The sequence below is a fragment of the Canis aureus genome, chromosome X (assembly GCF_053574225.1).
Source record: "Canis aureus isolate CA01 chromosome X, VMU_Caureus_v.1.0, whole genome shotgun sequence".
In the NCBI taxonomy this organism is placed as follows: Eukaryota; Metazoa; Chordata; class Mammalia; order Carnivora; family Canidae; genus Canis; species Canis aureus.
In genome coordinates this window covers 53,590,922-53,614,057 of record NC_135649.1, presented here as the reverse complement: position 1 = coordinate 53,614,057, position 23,136 = coordinate 53,590,922, and the positions used below count along the sequence as shown (strand labels likewise).

Sequence of the window (23,136 nt, the reverse complement as noted above, 5' to 3'; positions counted from 1 at the left end):
GGGTGGCGCAGTGGTTTGACGCCTGCCTTTGGCCCAGGGCGCGATCCTGGAGACCCGGGATCGAGTCCCACGTCGGGCTCCCAGTGCATGGAGCCTGCTTCTCCCTCTGCCTGTGTCTCTGCCTCTCTCTCTCTCTCTCTCTCTCTCTCTGTGTGTGACTATCATAAATAAATAATAATTTATATAAAAAAAGACTATTAAAATTATTTTAAAAATGATTAGTGATTATGCAGTTAACAATAGCAACTGTTTAGCTTCAATAATATTTTCTTATTGTTATAAGGATGATTTGTTTAAAACTGAACAGCTGTTTTTAAACGTTGATGAAAATATTCCTTTGGAATGTCTAAAACATAACAAAACAATATTTTTTAAAACCCAGAAAATTCATTTTATGCAGAAATTTTACCATATTGTCTATAAAATTATCCCCACTAGAAAATGAAACAGCAGGCTTTATATATCTATATTCTTATAGAGCATTTCTTGTCTTACAGATGAGCTCAGTGAAAATGTTGCGGCCTCGTCTAGATAATATTCTTTTCAAGCTCACGTTTGAAGAACATGTAAACAACATCAAACCAAGCATCATAGCAGTAACTCTTGCCTGTGAAGAAATGAAGAAAAGTGAAAGCTTTAACAGACTTTTAGAGTTAGTTCTTTTGGTTGGAAACTACATGAACTCAGGCTCTAGAAATGCCCAGTCTTTGGGTTTTAAAATCAACTTCCTTTGTAAGGTAAGATAACATTTTATAATGCTAAATAATAATCTCATCTGTGAGAAGGGTCACTCTAAATTGGCAATAGTACATAAGCCAAAAAAATAATATGCTTTAAAAGGGTGAATGTTGGGGCACCTGGGTGGCTGTCAGTTAAGCATCTGCCTTTGGCTCTGGTCATGATCCCATGGTCCTAGGACTAAGCTGCACATCGGGCTCCCTGCTTGGTGGAGAACCTGCTTCACTCACTCTGCTGCTGATTGTGCTCTCTCTCTCTCTCTCTGTTTGTGTGTGTGTGTGTCAAATAAATAAATAAAATCTTTTAAAAATAAATAAATAAAAATAAAATGATGAATGTTGTGATAAGTAAATTATATCTCAATTAAAACAGATAAATATATTTTTGTTTAATTTTAGTGCAGTAAAATCTCAAAGACTATGCAAATTCTGTTGTAATATAGTACTAAACTCCTCTGATCAGAACTTTCTGGTGTTTGTAAATTTTTTTTAAATTGCCTTTTATAAAGTAGATGCAATATTCTATTTCAGTTCCCTTGTACTTATTTTATGTCTTTCTTAAAACTGTTTGAGGAGCTAAATGTAATAAGGTAAATAGCCAGAAATTTCTTTTTGAATATGCTTTCCTTATTCTGGTCTAAACAAACAATACTCTATGTTGTTGAATACTGTTGTTACTAAGCTTATACTAGATATCTAGTCTACTAACTAAAAGTTAAAAAAAACTAAATGACAGTCATCTTGCTGTTTTGATCAAGACATTTCATAGTATTTTTTTGAGATTTTAATTCTCATGAGAAGAAACAGAGAAGCACAAAAATGATCATATACAGCCATTTCTAGGCTAGAGTGAATCACCTTATTCAAGGGAAAGATCTGTCTGTTACAAAGAGAAAACTGAACAGACTCTGAAGTGAAGGCCTATAAGAATGCTAGAGAGGAAAATAAATCTGAAAACAATCAATATCTCTTTGACATCTCACCATTCTTTCACTTTTTTTTCTTCTCACATCTTAAACCATTGAAAAACTGGTTAGTTCTTGAAGTATAACAAAAATCTCAAATGTAGGAATGGATATAAATTTCTTTTCTATTAATGCATTAAATAGATGCACATTACATATGTATGGACTAATGTTTTAATATGCATCAAAAGTGATTTGCTTCTAACTCAGATAGACAAAGAATAACCTTTATAGGAATAGGATGTATAATGGAATTATATCTGTTTACTCCTTATTCATTTTTGAGGGGTGTAAAGAAGGAGTGCCAGAAAGATAGGGAAGATCATCTGGAATGCTAGATTTTGTCGAAAAAAAACCCCAAAACCTAATATTGTTACTCCCTCTTCTTGGGATATTAGGGGACATGTGAAATTATTTGATAATGCCAGAGAGAATAAGGTAATGCTTGTAATAAAATGGAATAAATTGTAGCCACATTTATAGGATAAATCTAAATATTTAATACATTTGCATTGTATTGCATACCATAAATTTAATACTAAGAAAGTCATCTCTTCCAAAGATGCTTTTTAAGTATATACTATATGCAGGGTGGATGAATCTTAAGATATTTTTAGTCAGTGATCATAAAAATATTATAAATTAAGAGAAAAGATCATTGAAAATTTGTATTGTATACCTATTTCACATTTGATTCATATAAAAAAACATTTAAAACCAACTATCCTAATTTGACTATATATGTATCTTTTCTAACTTTCTTAATTTCACATTATTCCAATTAATTACATGAACTAATTTTTATAGCAAATATGAATAAGTCATTTATACATGGAAACAAAAGATTATATTAATCTCACAGAAGGATTTTACAGTTCTATTTTGGAGAGAATCTTCTTCCTGTCTTCTAGCTGTCAAATGAAAGTTTTATACAACACTAATCTGACATCTATCACTAGAGGTATACTCAAAGGATTCAGCACAAAGATTTTTCCCAACTTCATATGAAATAAAAATAATCTTGTCGGAAATACTATCATGTAGTAATAGATGTTCTAAAAAAGAAGAAATGATTTTTTTTAGATGTCCCTATCTTCCCCCTGCCCACTTTTCAGTAGGGTTTTTCTCTTTAGGGAAATATTTGTCCTTAAGAAAGAGAAATCATATACATGCATGACATTCCCCTAATGTCTAGGATTAAAAGGATATTCCTGGAATACAAAGGGTTCTGAGTAGATGTAAATGTCTAAAATGATAGAAATTTGTGAAGGACATAGAAACAAGTTTACTTAGGTTTGTAATCTGTTCAAAAGTGAATTCACTAACTACTGATGTATGATTAGCTAGAATTGTTGTTAAATTCCAGTTATATTATAAAAGATTATTTGGTTGATATTTCTTAATTTGCTTAAAGAATAGCAGAGAGAACTTCCTTTGTAGAGCACTGAGTTTGCTTTGAAAAATGATAACATTTACCCACCTAAATTATTCTAATGATAATTTCCTTTCTTAGTGAATATGACTATAATCTGCTCTTCACAAGTTATAGAGTATGTTAAAATATTCACCATCTTAAAAAGGAGCCATGGTGTAAGCAGTTAAATTTATCAGATATATCTTGTAGTAAAATAATATTAAAAATTCAGATGGTCACAATTGGCTCCTATGATATTTGGGAAGAAAAGGAAAACAGATAGGTTAACCTAAATGTCAAATATAACTAACTGGTGTCATATTACTATAAATACTACCCTTACCATAAAATGCTTTAATTTGCAGCTGTGAATTATCACTTTGTGAATCACCAAACCAAGGTTCTGAACTGTAATACAAGTCATTTCCATGCAGATGAGTTCCCAATGTTTTCTTTGCCCCTGTTTGCCTGTTGTTTATTAAAATTCTAACCAATAGCAGTGGTGCACTTCAGGGTCATTTACTTATGTTTTCAGCTATATACAATAACATAATCTGCATAAGAACAAAACATTTGAAAATCCCTAGGCACTAAGCTTTGTGGGCATATAAGATAAGGATCTTTACAAGAGAAAATGATTCTGTTGGATAAAAGCAAAAAACAAAAAAGAAAATAAAACAAAAAAGCCAGGAATTTATCGAAATGTAAGAAATAGCTCAACTAGAAACTGAAGAAGCTGAATAACTTGGCCTTTAAAAAAGCAACAACAATGGTATCTTTGAGGGAACGGGGAGCAGGAACAAATGGAAAGTCTTTTTAGGAAATTGTCTTTGGGTGCATTAGCTCCAACCATTTTCCTCCTTCTTTCTCTGAGTTTGATTTAAATTCTTATTAGAAAGACAGACTGATTGGCCTAGCGTGGATTACAAGAATACTCCTTGTCCAAGGGAAGGCAAAGAACCTTGATTGATAACACTACCAGGACTACCTGTGATGGAAGATTGCTCATGTCCTAAAGGATGTGGTTATCCAAAGATAGGGACACCAAAGATTAGTGACAGGTCAAGGGACGTCAGAACAAAGAACAAAGGCAAAACAAAAGAGATCATTGGTATACCAGGGGCATACAAACAACACAGAAGATGCATAGAAACCTCAAGAAGCTAGTGGTACAGTTAAGTGGTCGGGAAATATACTACATATAGAATAATATGTAATGTCACAAGATACACTGTCAGTGAACACCAAGACTAATGGCCATTGAGATTAACAGGACGTCAGAAGAGGGAGGAGTTTTTGATTATGGGGTGGGGATGAGCAGTACTGCAAAATGAAAGAGAAGTATCTTGAAGGAATGGTAGAACTAGGTTATATAAGGGAAGAAGGCATAACCTTGCAAGACAGGAAAAAGATCGACTCAGAACCTACCTTTTAGCTTCCATTTTGCCCATTAATAGCCAAGTTTTCATGGCTGTCACTTACTCTCTCTGAACTCTATTTCCTTACCTGTAACTGAGGAAATCCAGTGACCCTTGCTTATTTTGTTATTTAGGGTTGTTTTTTGGGTCAAATAAAATTATCTTTGTCACAGTTCTTTGAAAAATAATGTTAAATGGTAGTAGTTCTTTTTAATGATGGTAGAGAAAAAAAATAGAAAAAAATGATGGTAGATAACTGGGGATAATCATCATGTGTTTGAAGAGGAATTAGAAAACCACACTGACTGGAATATTGGATATGTTGGAGACAAATAACATTGGCTGGGAGGTTGTGAAAAGATTTTGAGTTATTTGTATACTAGTATGGTTAGCTTGCCTTCATAATTTTTTAAATCATTCATTTCGTAACTTATGAAGGTCACGAACCTTTCTTTTTCTGCCTTGAGTTAATATCCCCTCACCCATACTATGTATGACTTTCTAGTCATTCTGGTTGGACAGAGAGATATAACAAGTCATGATGAGTAGGATGATGTGCTTTTGTACAAATGTGAAATATACTGTACAAAGAACCTGAAGAAAACATTTCAATTTACTGTGGAGAAAATTTTATATATCTTACTCTAAGTCATAAGGATTAATATGGTAATGTAATTGTGTTCCTATTTCTAAGATCCATCATTTCTATAAAGTGTAGGTAACATTAAAGGCCTTATTTCCTAGAAACCATCACATAGTATTTGTGACAGAATACTGTAGGTATTATCCCAAGTACACAAAGGAAAGTCTTCTCCCCCAGAGAAAGAAAGAAGAAAGAAAGAAAGAAAGAAAGAAAGAAAGAAAGAAAGAAAGAAAGAAAGAAAGAAAGAAGGAAAGTGAAAAAAAGCTTCATTTTTAATGTGAAATAGAAGATTAGTTACCAGAAGATATGATTTGTAAAGAAAATGACTGCTGTCTGTGGAAACAAAAGTTAGAAATATATAATCCAAGAGAAAAATCTACAACAACAAAAAAAAAAAACTAAGAAAAAAGTCACATCTAAGTACTTTAAAAATTTCACATCTCATCATTTTTAGCTGAAATGATGTGGATGGTTTCCATATAAACTTAGAATCTTTTTTTTTTTTTTTTTTAAGATTTTATTTATTTATGAGAGGCACACAGAGAGAGAGAGAAGCAGAGACACAGGCAGAGGAAGAAGCAGGCTCCATGCAGGGAGCCTGATGTGGGACTTGATCCCGGGTCTCCAGGATCATGCCCTGGACTGAAGGCGGCGCCAAACCACTGAGCCACCGGGGCTGCCCTAAACTTAGAATCTTAACATAAGAAGGTAACTAGTCTAGCCTCTTCAATTCCTTGATAAGAAAATGGACACTCAGAGAAGGGAAATACTTGGTTTGTGTTTTGGCAGGTTCCAACTGCCATGACAGAGTACCACAGTCTGGGTGGTTTAAACAACGGAAATTAATTTTGTCAGTTTCGGAGATAGGAAGTCCAAGATCTTGTTGTGAATGTTTGGCATAAGTGTTAACTTTTTTTTTTTTTTTTTTTAATTTAGAGACTGTAGTTCCTCACAGATTTAAAGGGTATACCATTTTTTACCAGCGAAACTATTGAATATATAATTGTCCCACTGCTGTGGTTCATTTATTTAAAAAAAAAAACATTAAAATGTATTGTTTGCTATAAATATTAACCAGCAATTCTACCTTCAAATGTGGGTTAACAAATAAATATATGACTATGAATTTATAAGCAAAAATATTTTAGAAAATAACCACTGTAGAATATACTAAAAGGCACCCTACCAAAGATCAATACATTCTAGTCAATAGTCTACACATTTGGTTGCCTATGGCTTAACAGTTTATAAAGTACTTTCCTTGCCATTCAGGGAGGTGAATTATTATTGGCCCCATTTACAAATTAGTAAATAAAAGCGTACAATTTAAGTCATACAATTTTTCCAATTTCCAATTTTAAATACCAGCTAGCAATTATCCAAGTTGAGGCTTAAGTCTGTTTTCTGTGTCCCAATCCTTGCAAGCACACTGCCTCTCATTGTACTATAACAGGATGTTTGGATATATATGGTTCAATGCAAGGAAGCATTACAGAACACACCTCTGCCACTTATGGAATTCCAGAAATTGGGAAAATCACATAAAGATTTTCTTGACTCTTTGATAGCTTGTAAAATGAGAAATCTCTCTCTCTCTCTCTTTTTTTTAAATTTTATTTATTTATTCATGGGGGGGTGGTGGCAGAGGGAGAAGCAGGCTCTATGCAGGGAGGCCCGATGTGGGACTCAATCCCAGGTCTCCAGGATCACACCCCAGGCTGAAGGCGGTGCCAAACCTCTGGGCCACTGGGGCAGCCCCTAGAAATCCCTTTTTTAATTCGAATTGAATTGGAAGTAATTGCAGGAATATTATTATAATTTTTTTTTACAGATTTTATTTATCTCTTCATGAGAGACACAGAGAGAGAGAGAGAGAGAGAGAGAGAGAGAGAGAAAGAGGCAGAGACACAGGCAGAGGGAGAAGCAGGCTCCATGTAAGGAGCCCGACGTGGGACTCGATCCCGGGGTCTCCAGGATCAGGCTCTGGGCCGAAAGTGGCGCTAAACTGCTGAGCCACCTGGGCTGCCCAAATTGCAGGAATATTAATAGAACATTTCTCTTCCTCTAATACATTTTAATGTATCCAGGCAGTAGAGCCTATATATTTGTAATAAAATAGCACCTAATAATCTGCCTAATTATAGAGCTATCACTTGACCTTGTATGTATAGACTCTTAGAGCCGATCAGTTTTGTGTAGGCAAGTTTAGCTGCTGTTCTCAAATTTTACAAATGAAAATCGGACCTCCAGGGAGATAACTTACCCAGGATCACTCAGTGGCAGATGTATAGTTAGAATCCAACTTTTCCTAAGACTCAAATTATTTCAGTGGCTCAGGCTATTTTTAGAATTTGATGGTCTCTTTTGCTTCACTGAAATCTTTTTTTCCTATCAGACAGTATTTAACATTACTTGAATTTGGAGGAGTTGTGGTTGATATTTTGCTGAGAAGAAAATTGCTTTAAGGGATATAATTTGCATCGGAAAATGCTGTGTAAGGGAAGCCTATCAAGTACAGGATTGGGTGGAATGTTAGGTCTTCTTTCTAAACTTTCCTTTTTTTCCTTGTGGGTCCTTTAAAATCTCCTTCCTGCGGGGCTATTTGAAGAAAAGAATTTTCAGTTGTTGATCTCCCTGAGTCACTGGTTATAATCAGTGACATATATCCAAATGTACAGCAAAACCCAGACAAGCTCATTCATGTTGCTTTGCATTTTTAAATGTCATCATGTAATATCATGACACACCATACTATGTTCATAATTTATGACTAATAGACACAAACATTTCAAGTTAAGGATTTGTCTGTGTCATGTCATACTCTTTGAAGTAGAAACAACCATTTTTGACCTCTGAAACAACTAAGCAGCATAGAATGATTTAAGAACTGGATATCATTCTTAATTTTATTTATTTTTTTTTTAAGATTTTATTTATTTATTCATGAGAGACACAGAGTGAGTGAGAGGCAGAGACACAGGCAGAGGGAGAAGCAGGCTCCATGCAGGGAGCCTGATGCCAACTGGATCCGGGACCCCAGAATCACACCCTGGGCTGAAGGCAGACACTAAACTGCTGAGCCACCCAGGAATCCCCCATTCTAAATTATAAATGGTTTCCTTTGTTCAGCTTATTTGATGGTTGAACTTTATTTAAGTCCATTGTGTTTTATTGTACTGTGCTTAATGAGCTCTCATCATTGAGAACCATTGAATAGTTTCTTGGGCTTAAAGATAAATGTTGTCCTGTTGTGGTACTATGCCAGTGGTGACATTTTAGATTCAGTATCCATAATTGTGTCTTGAGATTTTGTTTCCCTGAGTTTTTCATGTAAATCAGTATACCAAAACGTATAATTTTCAAACAGCAAGCAATAATATTATTGTTTAAGTCAGGAAGTCCAGAAGTGTTTAAATTTATAGAACACTAAATTTATTTTTTAAAGAAACAATTCTGAGCTCTTTTAATTCCCATACGTTATTGTTATATATCCTAAAGCACATTCTATTAATCAGTGCATGTGGATTTGTGCACACAAGCAAATGGTAGTATTAAAAGATTGCTTCAGTGATTCCCATTTCTCTAGTAATCAAGATATTTATTTTTCTTTTAAAGATTTTATTTATTTATTCATGAGAGACAGAGAGAGAGAGGCAGAGACATAGGCAGAGGGAGAAGTAGGCTCCATGCAGAAAGCCCGTGGGACTTGATCCCGGAACTCCAGGATCATGCCCTGAGCCAAAGGCAGACACTCAACCACTGAACCACCCAGGCATCCCATAATCAAGATATTTGGATACTAGCTCAGAAATGCAATCCAAAATCCTCACACCTGATGTCTTTGGTGCCTTTTAAAATCTGAACAAAACACAGACTACTTTTGAGCTTCTCTTTAAAATATAGCCCTCTAAATGTTAGAAACATGTGGGCAGCCCAGGAGGCTCAGCGGTTTAGCACTGCTTTCAACCCAGGGCGTGATCCTGGAGACCTGGGATCGAGTCCCACGTTGGGCTCCCTGCATGGAGCCTGCTTCTCCCTCTGCCTCTCTCTGTTCTCTCATGAATAAATAAATAAAATCTTTTAAAAATAAAATAAAAGTTAGGAACATGTGATCTTGGCCTCCTGATTTTGTAATCCCACAAACATACCACCATGTGTTTTGAAGACTGTCTTTCAGTTAGAAAATCAGCTCTTTTCCCACTTTTAAGATGTAGAGTACCTAGTCTTTTTATAGGATAGTAGTCTGTACATACAGATTGACCCCTGAAGTAGAAAGAACACTTGATGTGGATCAAGTCCATTTCCATCTTTATAGGCATTTTCTTCCAAGATGGCAATCTCAACTTTTACAGATGATCATGACATTTTCCAGATTTAGGTTCATGTGGAGATACTTCATATCTTTCTTACTCTCTGTAGCCTACATTATGGAATTGGGAAAGGAGAAAAAGAGGACTGCTGTATTAGCACAGGTAAAGCTATGTGATCATAGGGGCATAGGAATTAAGCAGTTTTGAAGATATACTTATTTAAATTGGTATACAGGCATACCTCATTTTATTGTACTTTGCAAATTTTGTGTTTTTTACAAATTTAAGATTTAGCAACCCCGTGTCAAGCAAATCTATAGGTACTATTTTTCCAATAGCATTTGCTCACTTGGTGTGTCTGTGTCACATTTTGCTAATTCTCAGAATATTTAAAAGTTTTTCAGTATTGTTTATTATAGTGATCTATGATCAGTGATTATGACTTACTGAAAACACTGATAATGGTTAGCTTACAGTATTTTTAAATTATATATCTAGGTTTTTTTGATATAATGCTATTGCATACTTAATAGACTACAGTATAGTATAAACATAACTTTTGGATCTGCTAGGAAACCAAAAAATTCATCTGAGTTGCTTTATTGCAATATTCACTTTATTGTGGACTGAAACCAAGCCTGCAATATATTTGAGGTATACCTTTAGTTATGAAGGAGTATGTATAGCACAATACCTTTTTCAAAAATTTGAACTCTGATTAAACAGAACAAATTTACACCTCTGTTACTCTTGCCTCTAAACATATAGAAGTCTCATGAGCTTATTTAAAGATATTTCTCTAAGTTGAAATATTCATTAATTTGCATTCATTGGTGCAAACTAGTCAGCTTATACTTTAAATGTGACACTTGTTTGTTTTTTTCAGAATCTGGTTACATCTGTTTAGATATTATCACATTTACAATACTATAGCTTAGGCTGTGTGAAAACCGCATTATAAACCCCCCTCCCCAATTTTCAGTTTATTAAATTCTCTGGAGAACAGTAGTTTGTAAATGTAATTTGTCTGTTGCAGACTTGAGTAGTATTCCTTGTTGGTGTTAACTGCTTTGAAGATGTTATTTTTCTTCTCACAACATTTCTTTCCTATTTTACTTATATATGTGAAAATGTTCTATCCTTTAAACACACACAAGCACAGACGCATGCACTTCCCAGGCCCTTAAGTGATCATTGTATTGTGAAGCTTGTGCTGCTGTCCCTGCTTTTAACTTCTGTATTACAGTTAAATCTGCCTCCCACATGTCTAGATAACTTGGGATGAGGGGTAATATTAAAATTCATGGTACACAATTGCCTTGTGTACTAGCTATGCCTGATTATTGTGCTTTCCAGTGCAAACACCTGACCTTTTTGAGAAGGAAAACATTCCAGTTTTTGGAAATTTCATATTAGGGAGGGGACCAAAGAAAAGGGATTAGAAGCCAGACCAAGCCAAAAAGTATATTTGTGTGTGTGTGTGTGTGTGTGTGTGTGTGTGTATAGCAATCGAACAAGTGATTAAAACAAAAAATGAAAGAGTGAGAAAAAAATCATGATTCTCAGAATTGGATGATCAGAGAGAAATAAGATTGAGTTAAATATGTCTTATGCATAAATTTACAAACTTGTAAAGAGCATTTAAAAATGGAAAGTAAGACTTTCCAAATTATGCTCCTTATCTTCTGCCAATGATAATTATTTAAAAACCAACTATATATTTGTATATAGTATAGTATATTTGTTATATATATAGTATATTTGTTATATATAGCTGTATATAGTGAGGGTTGTAATTCATTTTCAGTAGAAGACAAATGTATGGCTTAGTTTATGGCTCTAAATACACACATTTCAGGAAAACAGAAAGATGGACACAATTGTAATTTCTCTCATTTAAATTTTTGTTTTCCTCATGCACTGATTTAAAAAGCACAATTTAATACCGTGCTAGAAGTATACTTGTTGAAGTCATTGTGACTAAACAGTAATGGATATAGTTAACTATTGTGTTGGGTAGTATGGCTGACAGAACTAATTCTCTAGTTTACAAAAACAAAACAACAAACAAACAAAATAAACTACCTTTTTTTGGTTCTTGACTATTCCCCCATATATCAGGAGTGGCAAAAAAAAAAAAAATCAGCACTGGATCAGAGAAAAAAATAATGAGATTTATGGGACTGGTTGTAGGTCTTGGTTCACCACAAAGACTGTTTCCATAGATGATTTAAATGAACTCAGCTGGCTTAGTATTCTGTGACTTGCTGTCGTCATTTTCTAAGTTTAATCTTATGACTGATTTTGTAATCCTCACAGTGGGGGAAAGGTGACAACATGAACAGCATTTAGTGAATATAATTAGTACGTTTAAAAACAAATGCCTTTTTATTCTGTAAAAGCTCTGTTTGAAGGGGACTTTTAACCCTATATGAAACTGCTGTTCAAAAAATGTGGCCACTGTGACTGAATGTGACTGATCATCTTATAAACTGATTTTCTTGTCAAACAAAGCCATAATAATGTAGGCATGGTATAACTTTAAGGGGGATTGATGACTACAGAAGAGGGTTTATAAGATAGTAAGTAGTTCACATTCAAATAAAACTCTGAACATCCAGTTATCCCTGTGATAATTTTAAGCAATCTAAGAACTATTCACATACATATACTTTTTAGCTAATTATTGGCAGCAAATTCGCCATATTTTTTGAGCCCTTATTTTCTGTGGAACCCTGTGCTACATGCTTTGCAGTGATAAAGAGAAATAAAACATACATCTCTAGTCCTTGAGGGCCTCCTGAGCTAGTTTCACAAGAGTATTATTTTATAAAAACAAGAGGAAAATAGGGAGAAATGAAATGGGGCAGGAGTGCCGGGGGCAGATAGTGTACATCAAAAATATTCTTTTTTGCTTTAAGTATGGGTTGGCTAATTACAGGAAAGTACTCCATTCAATTATAACCTATTTTGTAAAGCTGCCTTACTTCTTTAAAAAGGAAAAGCACAATACCAGCCCCACTTACATGTAGTTTACTTCTCTCCCTCAAACAATTGCTTAGATTTTGCTTTCCCTGGCTTCTGTCATAGGGAGAAATGCAAAGCCTTGCCATTCACTTCTTTAAAACTCTTTAAAAATCTGCATTATCAGAATAGTCTTTTCCCCATTTATGCTACAATAAGAGTGTTTTAAAAACTGCTTTAAAAAAAAAGACTGATTCCTACCTCCTTTCTACTATAATTAAATGTTACTATTTTAAAATTTTTGGACAGAGTTAATTGGTACCTATTTAAAAACGGCAATATAACGATATCATTATATGTCTGTTATATGGCCATACCCTTCCTGATTTACTAATGTGGCAAAAATATCAAATAATATTTTAGTGAGAAGATGCCATGAGATTGTCCAGATAAATTAAATAATAATAAACATAGTGACTATTAAGTGCTCACTGTGAGAGATCACCTTAGGATTGAAGCATCCCAGTATTGAGGACATACCAGCTATTCAGAAGTTGACTGTTGAGAGAAAAGAGTTCAATATTAAAATTTAAGAAAGTAGCTACTTCTATTAACAGAATATTTTACTTGGAAACCTGAGGGAAGCTGAAAAGCACTATAATCAATTAAAAGATGTGGGGAGATATGTAGATTCATGATTCCAATGGTTTTTCATCAATCATAGCCTGGTCAGGTCAGATCCCTTTATGTTCTCAAATTGCAGCTTCATTGAAATATAGGACAAAGTCCAGGTTATTAGTCAACTTCTGAAGCCACTTGTGTAGGACTGTTGTTCATTTGTTGTGTTATTATTTCAGAAGTAAAAAGATAGACAACCTAGAGATTTGAACATAGCCTGTAACTTTTAGTATATGTGCTGCCGAACGAAGTGAGCACAGTCTAACTTTTAAAAGTAATTAAATCAGATTATAATTGAGCTAGAATCTTATTTATTCATTTTAAGTATGTAGTTTGATGAATTTTGTTATTTCTATGCAATTGTATAACATCCATCACAATCAGCATATGGAACAGTTCCATCAACCTATAGTTTCCTCAGGCCCCTTTGCAATCAGTGTTCACTTCCAGCTCCAAACAGCTACTGATTTGCTTTCTGTCACTGTGGTATTGCGTTTCTCTAGAATTTCATGTGAAAGGAATCATCCAGTAAATGTAGTCTTTTTGTGTTACTTTGTGTTTGGTGTGACTTTCACTTTACATAATGTCAGGGCATGTATCAGTAGTTCATTTTTATTGCTAAATGATATTCTATTGTCATTATTTACCATTCATCAGCTGATGGATATTTGGGTTTTTTCTGATTTTTTGGCTGTTAAAAATAGCTATTAGTATTCATGAGGCCTAAATTTCATTTATCTTGGGTCAATACCGAGGAGTGGGAATTCTGGGTCATATAGAAATTATAGGTTTAATTTTAAAAGGTACCATTTTCCAAAGTGTCTGTGCCATTTTATGCCCATTCCTACAATTAAATTAAATTAAGCCAACAATGAGATATCCTTTCATACCTATATTGACAAAAATTTAAAATTCTGATAATATCAAGTATAAATAAGAATATATGTCAAAGGGAACGGCTGGTGAGAATGTAACTTGATAGTTCTATTTCAGAAAACAATTTGGTACTATTTCCAAATGTTGGAAATACAATATCCACAAATACCACCCCTAGAATATTTTCTCAATAAACTCTTACATAAGGATTCTGAAGACATGTATAAGAATGATGATATTATTAAAGGACACTCTCACAGAGTAAAAAAGCAACCCATAGAATGGGTAAAAATACTTACCAATCACGTATCTGATAAGGGATTAATGCCAGAATATATAAAGAAATCCTACAACTCAATTATAACAATTACAAAAACAACCAACCCAATTCAGAAATGGTCAAAGGACCTTAATAGACATGTCTTTAAAGAAGATGGACAATAAGTACATGAAAAGACGCTCAACATCACTAATCATTAGGGAAATACAAATCAAAACCACAGTGATATACTACTTCATATCCATTAGGATGTCTACTATCTGAAAAACAGAAAACAGAAAATGTTAGTGAGCATATGGAGAATTGAAATCCTTGTGAATCACTGGTGCAAATGTCAAATGGTACAGCCTATTGTGGAAAATGGTACAGTGGTTACTAAAAAATTAAACATAGAATTACTATGTGATGCAGCATTCCACTTTTGTACAAATAAAAGAATTGAAAGTAGGGACTTGAACACATATTTGTATAGCAATATTCAAAGTAACATTATTCACAATAACCAAAAGTGGGAGCAGCCCAAGTGTCCATCAATAGACGAATAAATAAACAAAATGTAATATATACATATAATGAAATATTAATTAGCCTTTAAAAAGAAGGAAGTTCTAGCAATTCTTCCATATGGATGAATCTTAAAGACATTACACTAAGTGAACTAAGCCAGACACAAAAAGACATATATTGTGTGATCCTACTTATATGAAGTACATGTAATAGTCTAATTCATAGAGGCAGGAGAGAGTAGTGGTTGCCAGGGGCTGAGGGTATTGGGTAGAGGGAGATGGAGAGTTATTGTTTAATGGGTATAAAGTATGACATGATTTAAAAGTTCTGGAGATGGACAGTGATGATTGTTGCATAACAGTGTGAAAGTACTTAATACCAACCACCTCACTGTACAGTTAAAAATGATTAAAATGAAAAAAAATGATTAAAATGACAAAATTTATTTAATGCATATTTCATTATAATAAAAGAATGTTGACAGCACCGTTATCTATAATAAAATCAGTATTGATGACTCCCCCCCCCAATGGAAACCAGATAATGAAAATGTTCAACAGGAGAATATAACTAAAATTAGTTGTATTCATGTGGTAGAATAGTGTACAGTAGTGAAAATGATGAATGGCTATAATTACAAACATCAGCATAATTCTGTAACTCATTCTAAAGAGTTGCTCCTCAATGTTAGATTCTAATTATACTTTAACACTATTACGTGTCTTGGATCTTCAAAGTTATTCTTAAATGGCTAAAGCCACTAATGTTGAACCTCCAAATGCCATTTATTTACAGTGTATAGACATAGCAAAATTAGTTCTATTCACTCTTTGGGTATTGATGGTAATCTTTAAGGCTATGCACAGATAAAAAAAAAATCCTACTCTTCTACCTACTCTCAAACCTCACACATATCAGTTTTGTTAAGTAAAATACTCATGACAATAAATAGAAGTTAAAAGTTATCTTAAGTGCTGGAACCATTACTGAAAAGAAAACACCTAATACCTTAGAGATATTTATGCTTGTAAACTATTTCTGTATCAATTTAAAATAATTTGAATTTTATTAAAACTATTCTCAGAAGAATTTTTATTAAAATTGTTCTCAGAAGAGTTAATCTTTCTATAGACAGGTTTATTAGGAACCTTTGAAAGCATCAGACTAGCTTTTCTTTTTAAAATATAGACATAATTTGTTAATTCTTTCTGGCCTTTCCTAAAATAAGCACACATATATATTTTTTTAATTTGCCACTGTTCCTGGCTAATGCTAATGCATATGCAGGCCATTCTCCTTGAATAAGTGGGGCTACAAGGGAAAATTCTAAGAGGTGGAGCAGAAAGAGTAGGAAAGCAAAATTTGTCTTCTTTGGGAAACTGACATCAAGAATGCCCTACTGGGTCTGAAGGTAGTAATTGAATGAATCCTTTTGCCATTGAATTTTGTCATGGTTTCCAGTTTAAGCTCTCCTTTCACAGATTGCTGCTATAAATTAAGCCAACAAATGAAAAACTCTTAAATTGCTTGACTTTTATCCAGTTGTTATCATCTGTTCCTTTTTTGTTAGAAATACTATTATAATACCAAAATCAAGAGTATAAAAAAGGGATGATCAGGCCTACATAAAGAATTAAGACATCTTTTCACTGTAATTTACAATGTAATTTGGCTGAGTCAGTGTCAGCCCTGGTCATGTAGCACCCAAAAAAGCATTTTTGGTGCCAGATTTAGAAATAAAGCCAGGAAATCCCGTATTAAACCTGTCTTGTGTGGGACGCCTAGGTGGCTCAGAGATTGAGCATCTGCCTTTGGCTCAGGGCATGATCCTGGGATGTGGGATCGAGTCCCACATTGGGTTTCTTGCATGAAGCCTGCTTCTCCCTTTGCCTGTGTCTCTGCCTCTCTCTCTCTCTCTCTCTCTCTTTCTCTCTCTCTCTCTCTCTCATGAATAAATAAATAGAATCTTTAAAAAAAATAAAATAAACCTGCCTGGTTGTAGCTACAGAGCTAATGTCTTTATGGTAATTACAATCTTTAAAAATACATTATCTTTCTCAATGTTATTGCAGTGTGTGGTGGTTTTGAAGAAAGCAATAATTTGTAAACAATCCTTGGCAGAGAGCACAGACCTTAATCTTGAATAAAAGAGACTAGCAATTAGAATTCATGTGCTGTATTAAGACTGGCAAGTGGTAGTAGTTGTTTTGATATATGCACTGGAGCATTCATGATTACTTAAGTATTGACTGTTCTATGAATATACAAATATAATGGGGAAAAGAGAAACCATGATTAGGGAAAACTTTCACTAAGAGAAATGAAGTTGAATTATCTGATCATATTGGTAGTTTAGATGGGTTTATTCCAATGACTAAATCAGATTCCTTTACTGCATTTTATGATCTCTTTTCTTTCAGAGGATATCTAATGTAAAGGTTTATATGTAGCGTTGCTATCTGTCATAACTCTAATCTTAACAAGAATAGTTAGGCAGTTCAGACTTTTTCTGAGTATGTGACCTGTTGATAAGTTTGCTGATTTTTATGTGGTCATTTGTATAAATACCAGGGGGAAAAAGAGATGATCTGAAATACCTTCCTTCAGATACAATTTACAGACCAGACTTTTCTCACATTAAAGTTTTAATATACTTTAAAGATAAATATGCTTAAATGTGTGCTTGACTACTTCATTTCTTACATTGTTTATATGAAATTCAGTGTCGTCTCTGATAAATATGCACTCTACAGCAATTATGCAAGAAAATCTATTGTTCCTCTTGCACATTCTTGCTTCTTTCTAGAAAAGAGCATTCTCTTGCAGTTGGCTGGATATTTGCTCCTTTACATTCTGATAATTCTCTGTGCCACTCTAAGTTGAGTGTAAGATTTCTTTAGGTAAGGGCATAGGCTCACAGCTTTGCTCCTATATGATGTATAGTAATGCAGGAACACTTTCTTACTCTTGGCCTTCAACCCCAAGTGGGTTTTCTTACACAGGAAACACAGTATCAGAATATGCCTGTGTTATGAACAGGGATGATGCTTCCTCTTTTTGCCCTCTTTTTCTTGACATTCACCTACTGTGGTTTATCTCTGCTCATATGTATAAACTCTGTTTGGCCTATAAGTCAAGATGTTTGTCTCCTTAGAGCCAGACATCAGCCCAGAAATTAGGACCAGTGAAATATATTTGCAATGCAAGACTTTTATAAAAAGCATTGAGGCATGATGTCTGAACTAAAATGTAATATCCTGATTCAAAATTCTTTAGTAAATATTTAAGCAACGTTTCAGATTTTCCAATAAGAAGTGAGCTTATAGCTTGTTTTATAGTTGGAAGGCATGAATGATCTGCTTGATTATCTAGTCCATCACTATGATAATATCTGGTAGACAAGACACTACAGTAACATGTAAGTATATTTTCAATATAGTTTCAGGTGAAGGATAAGAGACAGTTTAGAAGACTTAGGAATAAGACATGAAGAGAAATCTCACAGAGGAAGACATAGACATGGCCAACAAGCACATGAGAAAATGTTCTGCATCACTTGCCAGCAGGGAAATACAAATCAAAACCACAATGAGATAACACCTCACACCAGTGAGAATGGGGAAAATTAACAAGGCAGGAAACCACAATTGTTGGAGAGGATGCGGAGAAAAGGGAACCCTCTTACAGTGTTGGTGGGAATGTGAACTGGTGCAGCCACTCTGGAAAACTGTGTGGGGGTTCCTCAAAGAGTTAAAAATAGACCTGCCCTGCGACCCAGCAATTGCACTGTTGGGGATTTACCTCAAAGATACAGATGCAATGAAATGCCGGGACACCTGCACCCCAATGTTTCTAGCAGCCATGTCCACAATAGCCAAACTGTGGAAGGAGCCTTGGTGTCCATTGAAAGATGAATGGATAAAGAAGATGTGGTTTATGTATACAATGGAATATTACTCAGCCACTAGAAATGACAAATACCCACCATTTGCTTCAACGTGGATGGAACTGGAAGGTATTATGCTGAGTGAAATGTGTCAATTGGAGAAGAACAAACTTTATATGTTCTCATTCAATTGGGGAATATAAATAATAGTGAAAGGGAATAGAAGGGAAGGGAGAAGAAATGTGTGGGAAATATCAGAAAGGGAGACAGAACATAAAGACTCCTAACTCTGGGAAACGAACTAAGAGTGGTGGAAGGGGAGGAAACGAACTAAGAGTGGTGGAAGGGGAGGAAACGAACTAAGAGTGGTGGAAGGGTGGGGGGTGGGTGTGAATGGGTGATGGGCGCTGAGGGGGACACTTGATGGGATGAGCACTGGGTGTTATTCTGTATGTTGGCAAATTGAATACCAATAAAAAATATATCTATTATTTTAAAAAAAAAGGAATAATGTGTCTAGAATCTTGACAACATTAAGCATACCATTTGGGTCATCCGTTCTTGGATAAGTAGGTGGAAAATCATGATACAAATCGGTCCCACTTTTTATGTAAATTAAGAACACTATGAGTGATTCTGTCCTTCAGATACCACAGATTGCTAGGCAATTCCTCTCTAGTTTTAAATAGATACTAACTTAAAAAAGAAAAGAAAAGATACTAAGCTTTGAAATCATGTTGACACTTCAGCTTGTTTTATGTAAAAGTAATTATGAGAAGGTCCACAGAAGCTGTGAACAATTGCCAAGCACCTTCTTTCCTGGAAATTCCCTTCAAGAAGTCTATCTAGTTGTTCTCAAACTTGAGCATGCATCAGAATCATCTGGAGGTTATACCAGAATCATTCTTTTGATATTTTTTACTACAATATTTTTTTATTTTAAAAAACATCAAAGTTATACAGGCACATAATTTTAAAAATCAAATAGTTCTACAAGGTTTATTAAGATGAAGACTAGTCCTTCAACCTCTCTCCACCAACTCCCGCAATAATTTCCTTCCCTAAAGAGATCATTGTGTGCTTTTTTAACTAATTCTGTTACCTGTCTATAAATAACATGTTTGTAATTGCTAGTTTTTGATTTTTCAGTTCAGGTACTATCTGAACCTTGGGTACTTCCCACAATGGGAGATGAAGATGCAACTTCCTTTTCGCTACTCACCCCTTTTTACGCATATGTACACTTCCCAGGCTTCCTGTTCCCAATATAGTTACACAGTAATTTTTGGTAGATCAGTATCTAGGTTTCTTCTCAATTTGTTCTTGGGAAAGCCTTCTCTCCCAAGGATATGGGAGAATACACAGCTGCCATTCTGGAACCTCCCTTTACATTGTCCTGGGAATTCACTTGCCCTTTTCCCATGTTGGATCACCTGTTTCTGGATCCTGTGTCTTCTCATTTCCTGCTTTCTTCCCTCTTTTTGATGACGTATATTTTTTAGAACGTACTGAGAGTTCATGAGAGGGAAATTGTACATGTCTGATTGCTTCAGAACTTTGGTAACCGAGTGACATCATCTTCTAGATTCCAAGGGCTGCTTTTGAGGCCAAAGCCTTCTTTGCATGTGACCTTGTAGGATTTCATTGTCCTCAGTGTTAGGAAATCTTACAATGACATACCTAGTATGCTGGCCACTAAGTGGCCCTTTTGATCTGAAAACTCATGACATTCGATCTGAAGTGTTTTCTTGAGTTAGTTTATATGCATTGTTGTGTTTATAAAACTCCTACAATTCAGCTATTTGGGTGCATTTCTCATCTGTTTTTTCCTACTTTCTATCACTGTCTTATTACTCTTTCTGGGAAATCTCAATCTGTATTCTAATCCTTCTATTAAGTTTTTCATTTCTGAAGTCATTGTTTTTTTCTTTCCAGGAGCTCCCATTGGAGACTTTGCTCTTCAATAAAAATACTTTTTTGTGAAGATTTAGATATAGTGGTATTAGATGCACATATTTAGTCCACTATTTTTACCCAATATCTCTACATATGCTGGTTATTTAATAATTCCTACCTCGTATTTGTATCAAACCTTAAAGCTTCAATAATGGTTTTCCATCAGTTAATATATTTGACCCTTATAACCTAGACCATGGTATCTGGATAAGATCTTGTGATTGTCGAGTTCATCTCTATCAATGTATAGAGAGAATATCCAGTACTCAGAGAATTGACATGTGCTCTTAGAAAACACTCGTTTCTGACAGAATTTACCAGAGATGTATAAGATGAATTACTTGGCAGGCACACTATATGCACATAATTGTTTTTCACTCTTTGCCAAAAAAAATATTATTGAGTTATAACTAAGATACAATAAATAAACTGCACATACTTAATGATTTGATAAGTTTGGGTCCATATATACACTCCTGAACCATAATAACAATCAAGATTTTGATCATTCCCCAAGATTCCCCCATATCCCTTGTGATTCCTTCCTCTTACCTACCCTCAACCCTTCTCAAGCAACTAGCAATCTGCTTTTTGTCACTATAGATTAGTTTACATTTGCTAGATAAAAATGGAATCATAGAGTATGGTCTATTTTTTTGGTCTGGCTTTTTTTTTTTTTAACATGTAGCTTTTCTCAGTACTTTGGAGGCCACACCTGACTGTCCAGGTGGAAAGTCTACAAGCTCAACCTTTTTTTATATCCTTTCTCTCTTACACCTTCCTATCATCCTTCTCCTAGCCTTAATGACTGCCGCCTGCTATGTTCTAGTCTTCTCTCCATCCAAGCCTATTCTCAGAACCAATTAATTCCATTCACGCTGAGGTGACAGATATGACTTTTTATGTGTGGTTTCTGCCATTATACAAAAGACAAAACCCACATTTGGTTTATGCCAAAGTAATAAAGCTCTAATGATTTTCAAGCATGATCAAATAGATTTGGAAGAGAGTTTTGGACAGGGCTTCCCCGGAATCTCTAAAAGTACACCTAGTGTAATGGGATACTCATGTAATACTGACCCTGCCTATAGAGAGGCAGAATGATTGGCATCCCATATGGTCCCAATTTTGGTTTCCTGAAATGTCAGCCATTTAGGAGCTAAGAAGAGAATTAATGTCTTGCTAGCCCTCCTTCTTTTTTGTCTGTTTGGCAGAGAAAACAATTCTTTGTAGATAAGAGTACACACAGGAGGATAGGGCCTCTAGGATTTGGCCTACATGTCCCTGGTACAGGTAAGAGTGGTGCCACCAGAGATGATCCTGGCCAAATTCCAAGCTGTCAGTGGTCCGAGGATCACAGGCAAAGGAATCTGGCAAACAAGTCTGGCTCTGAAGATCCCTTGCCTGTCTCACTTTTCTTCCTACTTATTTTCACATTTAATCTTTTATTTTTCATTATATAATTTGCATTTAATTCTTTTTTGTCATTTTACTTATTCATCATGAGAACTGTACTCTTTAATCTCATCACCTATTTCCCCCATTCTCCCATCTACCTCCCTTCTGGTAACCATCAATTTGTTATCTATAGTTAAGAGACTATCTCTTGGTTTTTCTCTTTCTCTCATTGTTTTCTCTTCACTCAATTGTTTTCTTTCCTAAATTCTACATAGGAGTGAGATCATATGATATTTGTCTTCTCTGACTTATTTCACTTAGCACTATACTGTCTAAATTCATCTATGTTCTTGCAAATAGCAAGATTGCATTGTTTTCTATGGCTAGATAATATTGCATTGTTTGTGTTTATCCATACATTCATCTATCAATGTACACTTGGGCTGCTTACATAGTTTGACTATTGTAATTAAAGCTGCAATAAACCTAGGGGTGCATGTATCCCTTTGAATTACTGGTTTTGTATTTTTGGGGGTAAATACACAGTAATACAATTCCTAGATCATAGAGTAGTTCTATTTTTAATTTTTTTTTTGAGGAAATTCCATGCTGTTTTCCGGAGTGGCTGCAACAGTTTGCATTCCCACCAACAGTGCAAGAGGGTTCCCCTTTTCCAGATCCTCGCCAACACTTGTTGCTTCTTGTGTTTTTTGTTTTAGCCATTCTAACATGTGAGGTGATATCAATATCAAATTGGTATCTGGGCAGATTGATGGGCACCACCCTCAGAATTTCTGATTTAGTTATCATCCACAGTCAGTATTTTGAATAACCTACCTTACACATTGCTTCTCTTTCTGGCTATCCATTGTTTTTAATTTTGTACCCCAATACTGTACTGAATCTGTGCTTGAAGGTCACCAAAGACTTCTCTAATCATCAGTTCAGTCCTAATTATCTTTGGCCTCTCTAAAACATTTATTCATTCAACAGACATGTACTGAACAAAACTAATATAGTCTTGATTTTTTAAAAAGATTTTATTTATTTATTTTAGAGAGAGAGCACACAAATGGGAGGAAAGGCAGAGAGAGAGGGAGATGC

At 34.7% G+C, this 23,136-nt stretch overlaps 1 protein-coding gene and 1 long non-coding RNA gene across 7 annotated transcripts in view; one reads left to right on the top strand and one right to left on the bottom strand.

Annotated features, from left to right (window-relative positions):
- Positions 1-23,136, top strand: part of DIAPH2 (diaphanous related formin 2) — a 1,055,757-nt gene that overhangs the window by 541,031 nt on the left and 491,590 nt on the right. For all 6 annotated transcript variants that reach the window (XM_077888176.1, XM_077888175.1, XM_077888173.1 and 3 more), the window contains one exon: positions 498-737. In XM_077888176.1, coding sequence (XP_077744302.1) covers positions 498-737 — 240 coding nt within the window. The remainder of the gene's footprint in view (positions 1-497; positions 738-23,136) is intronic.
- LOC144308035 (uncharacterized) lies at positions 438-20,234 on the bottom strand. The gene is made up of 4 exons (XR_013374685.1): positions 20,112-20,234; positions 12,957-13,009; positions 9,431-9,597; positions 438-607 (listed from the first exon to the last, which is right to left on the bottom strand). It is a non-coding gene; the product is annotated as an uncharacterized LOC144308035 (long non-coding RNA).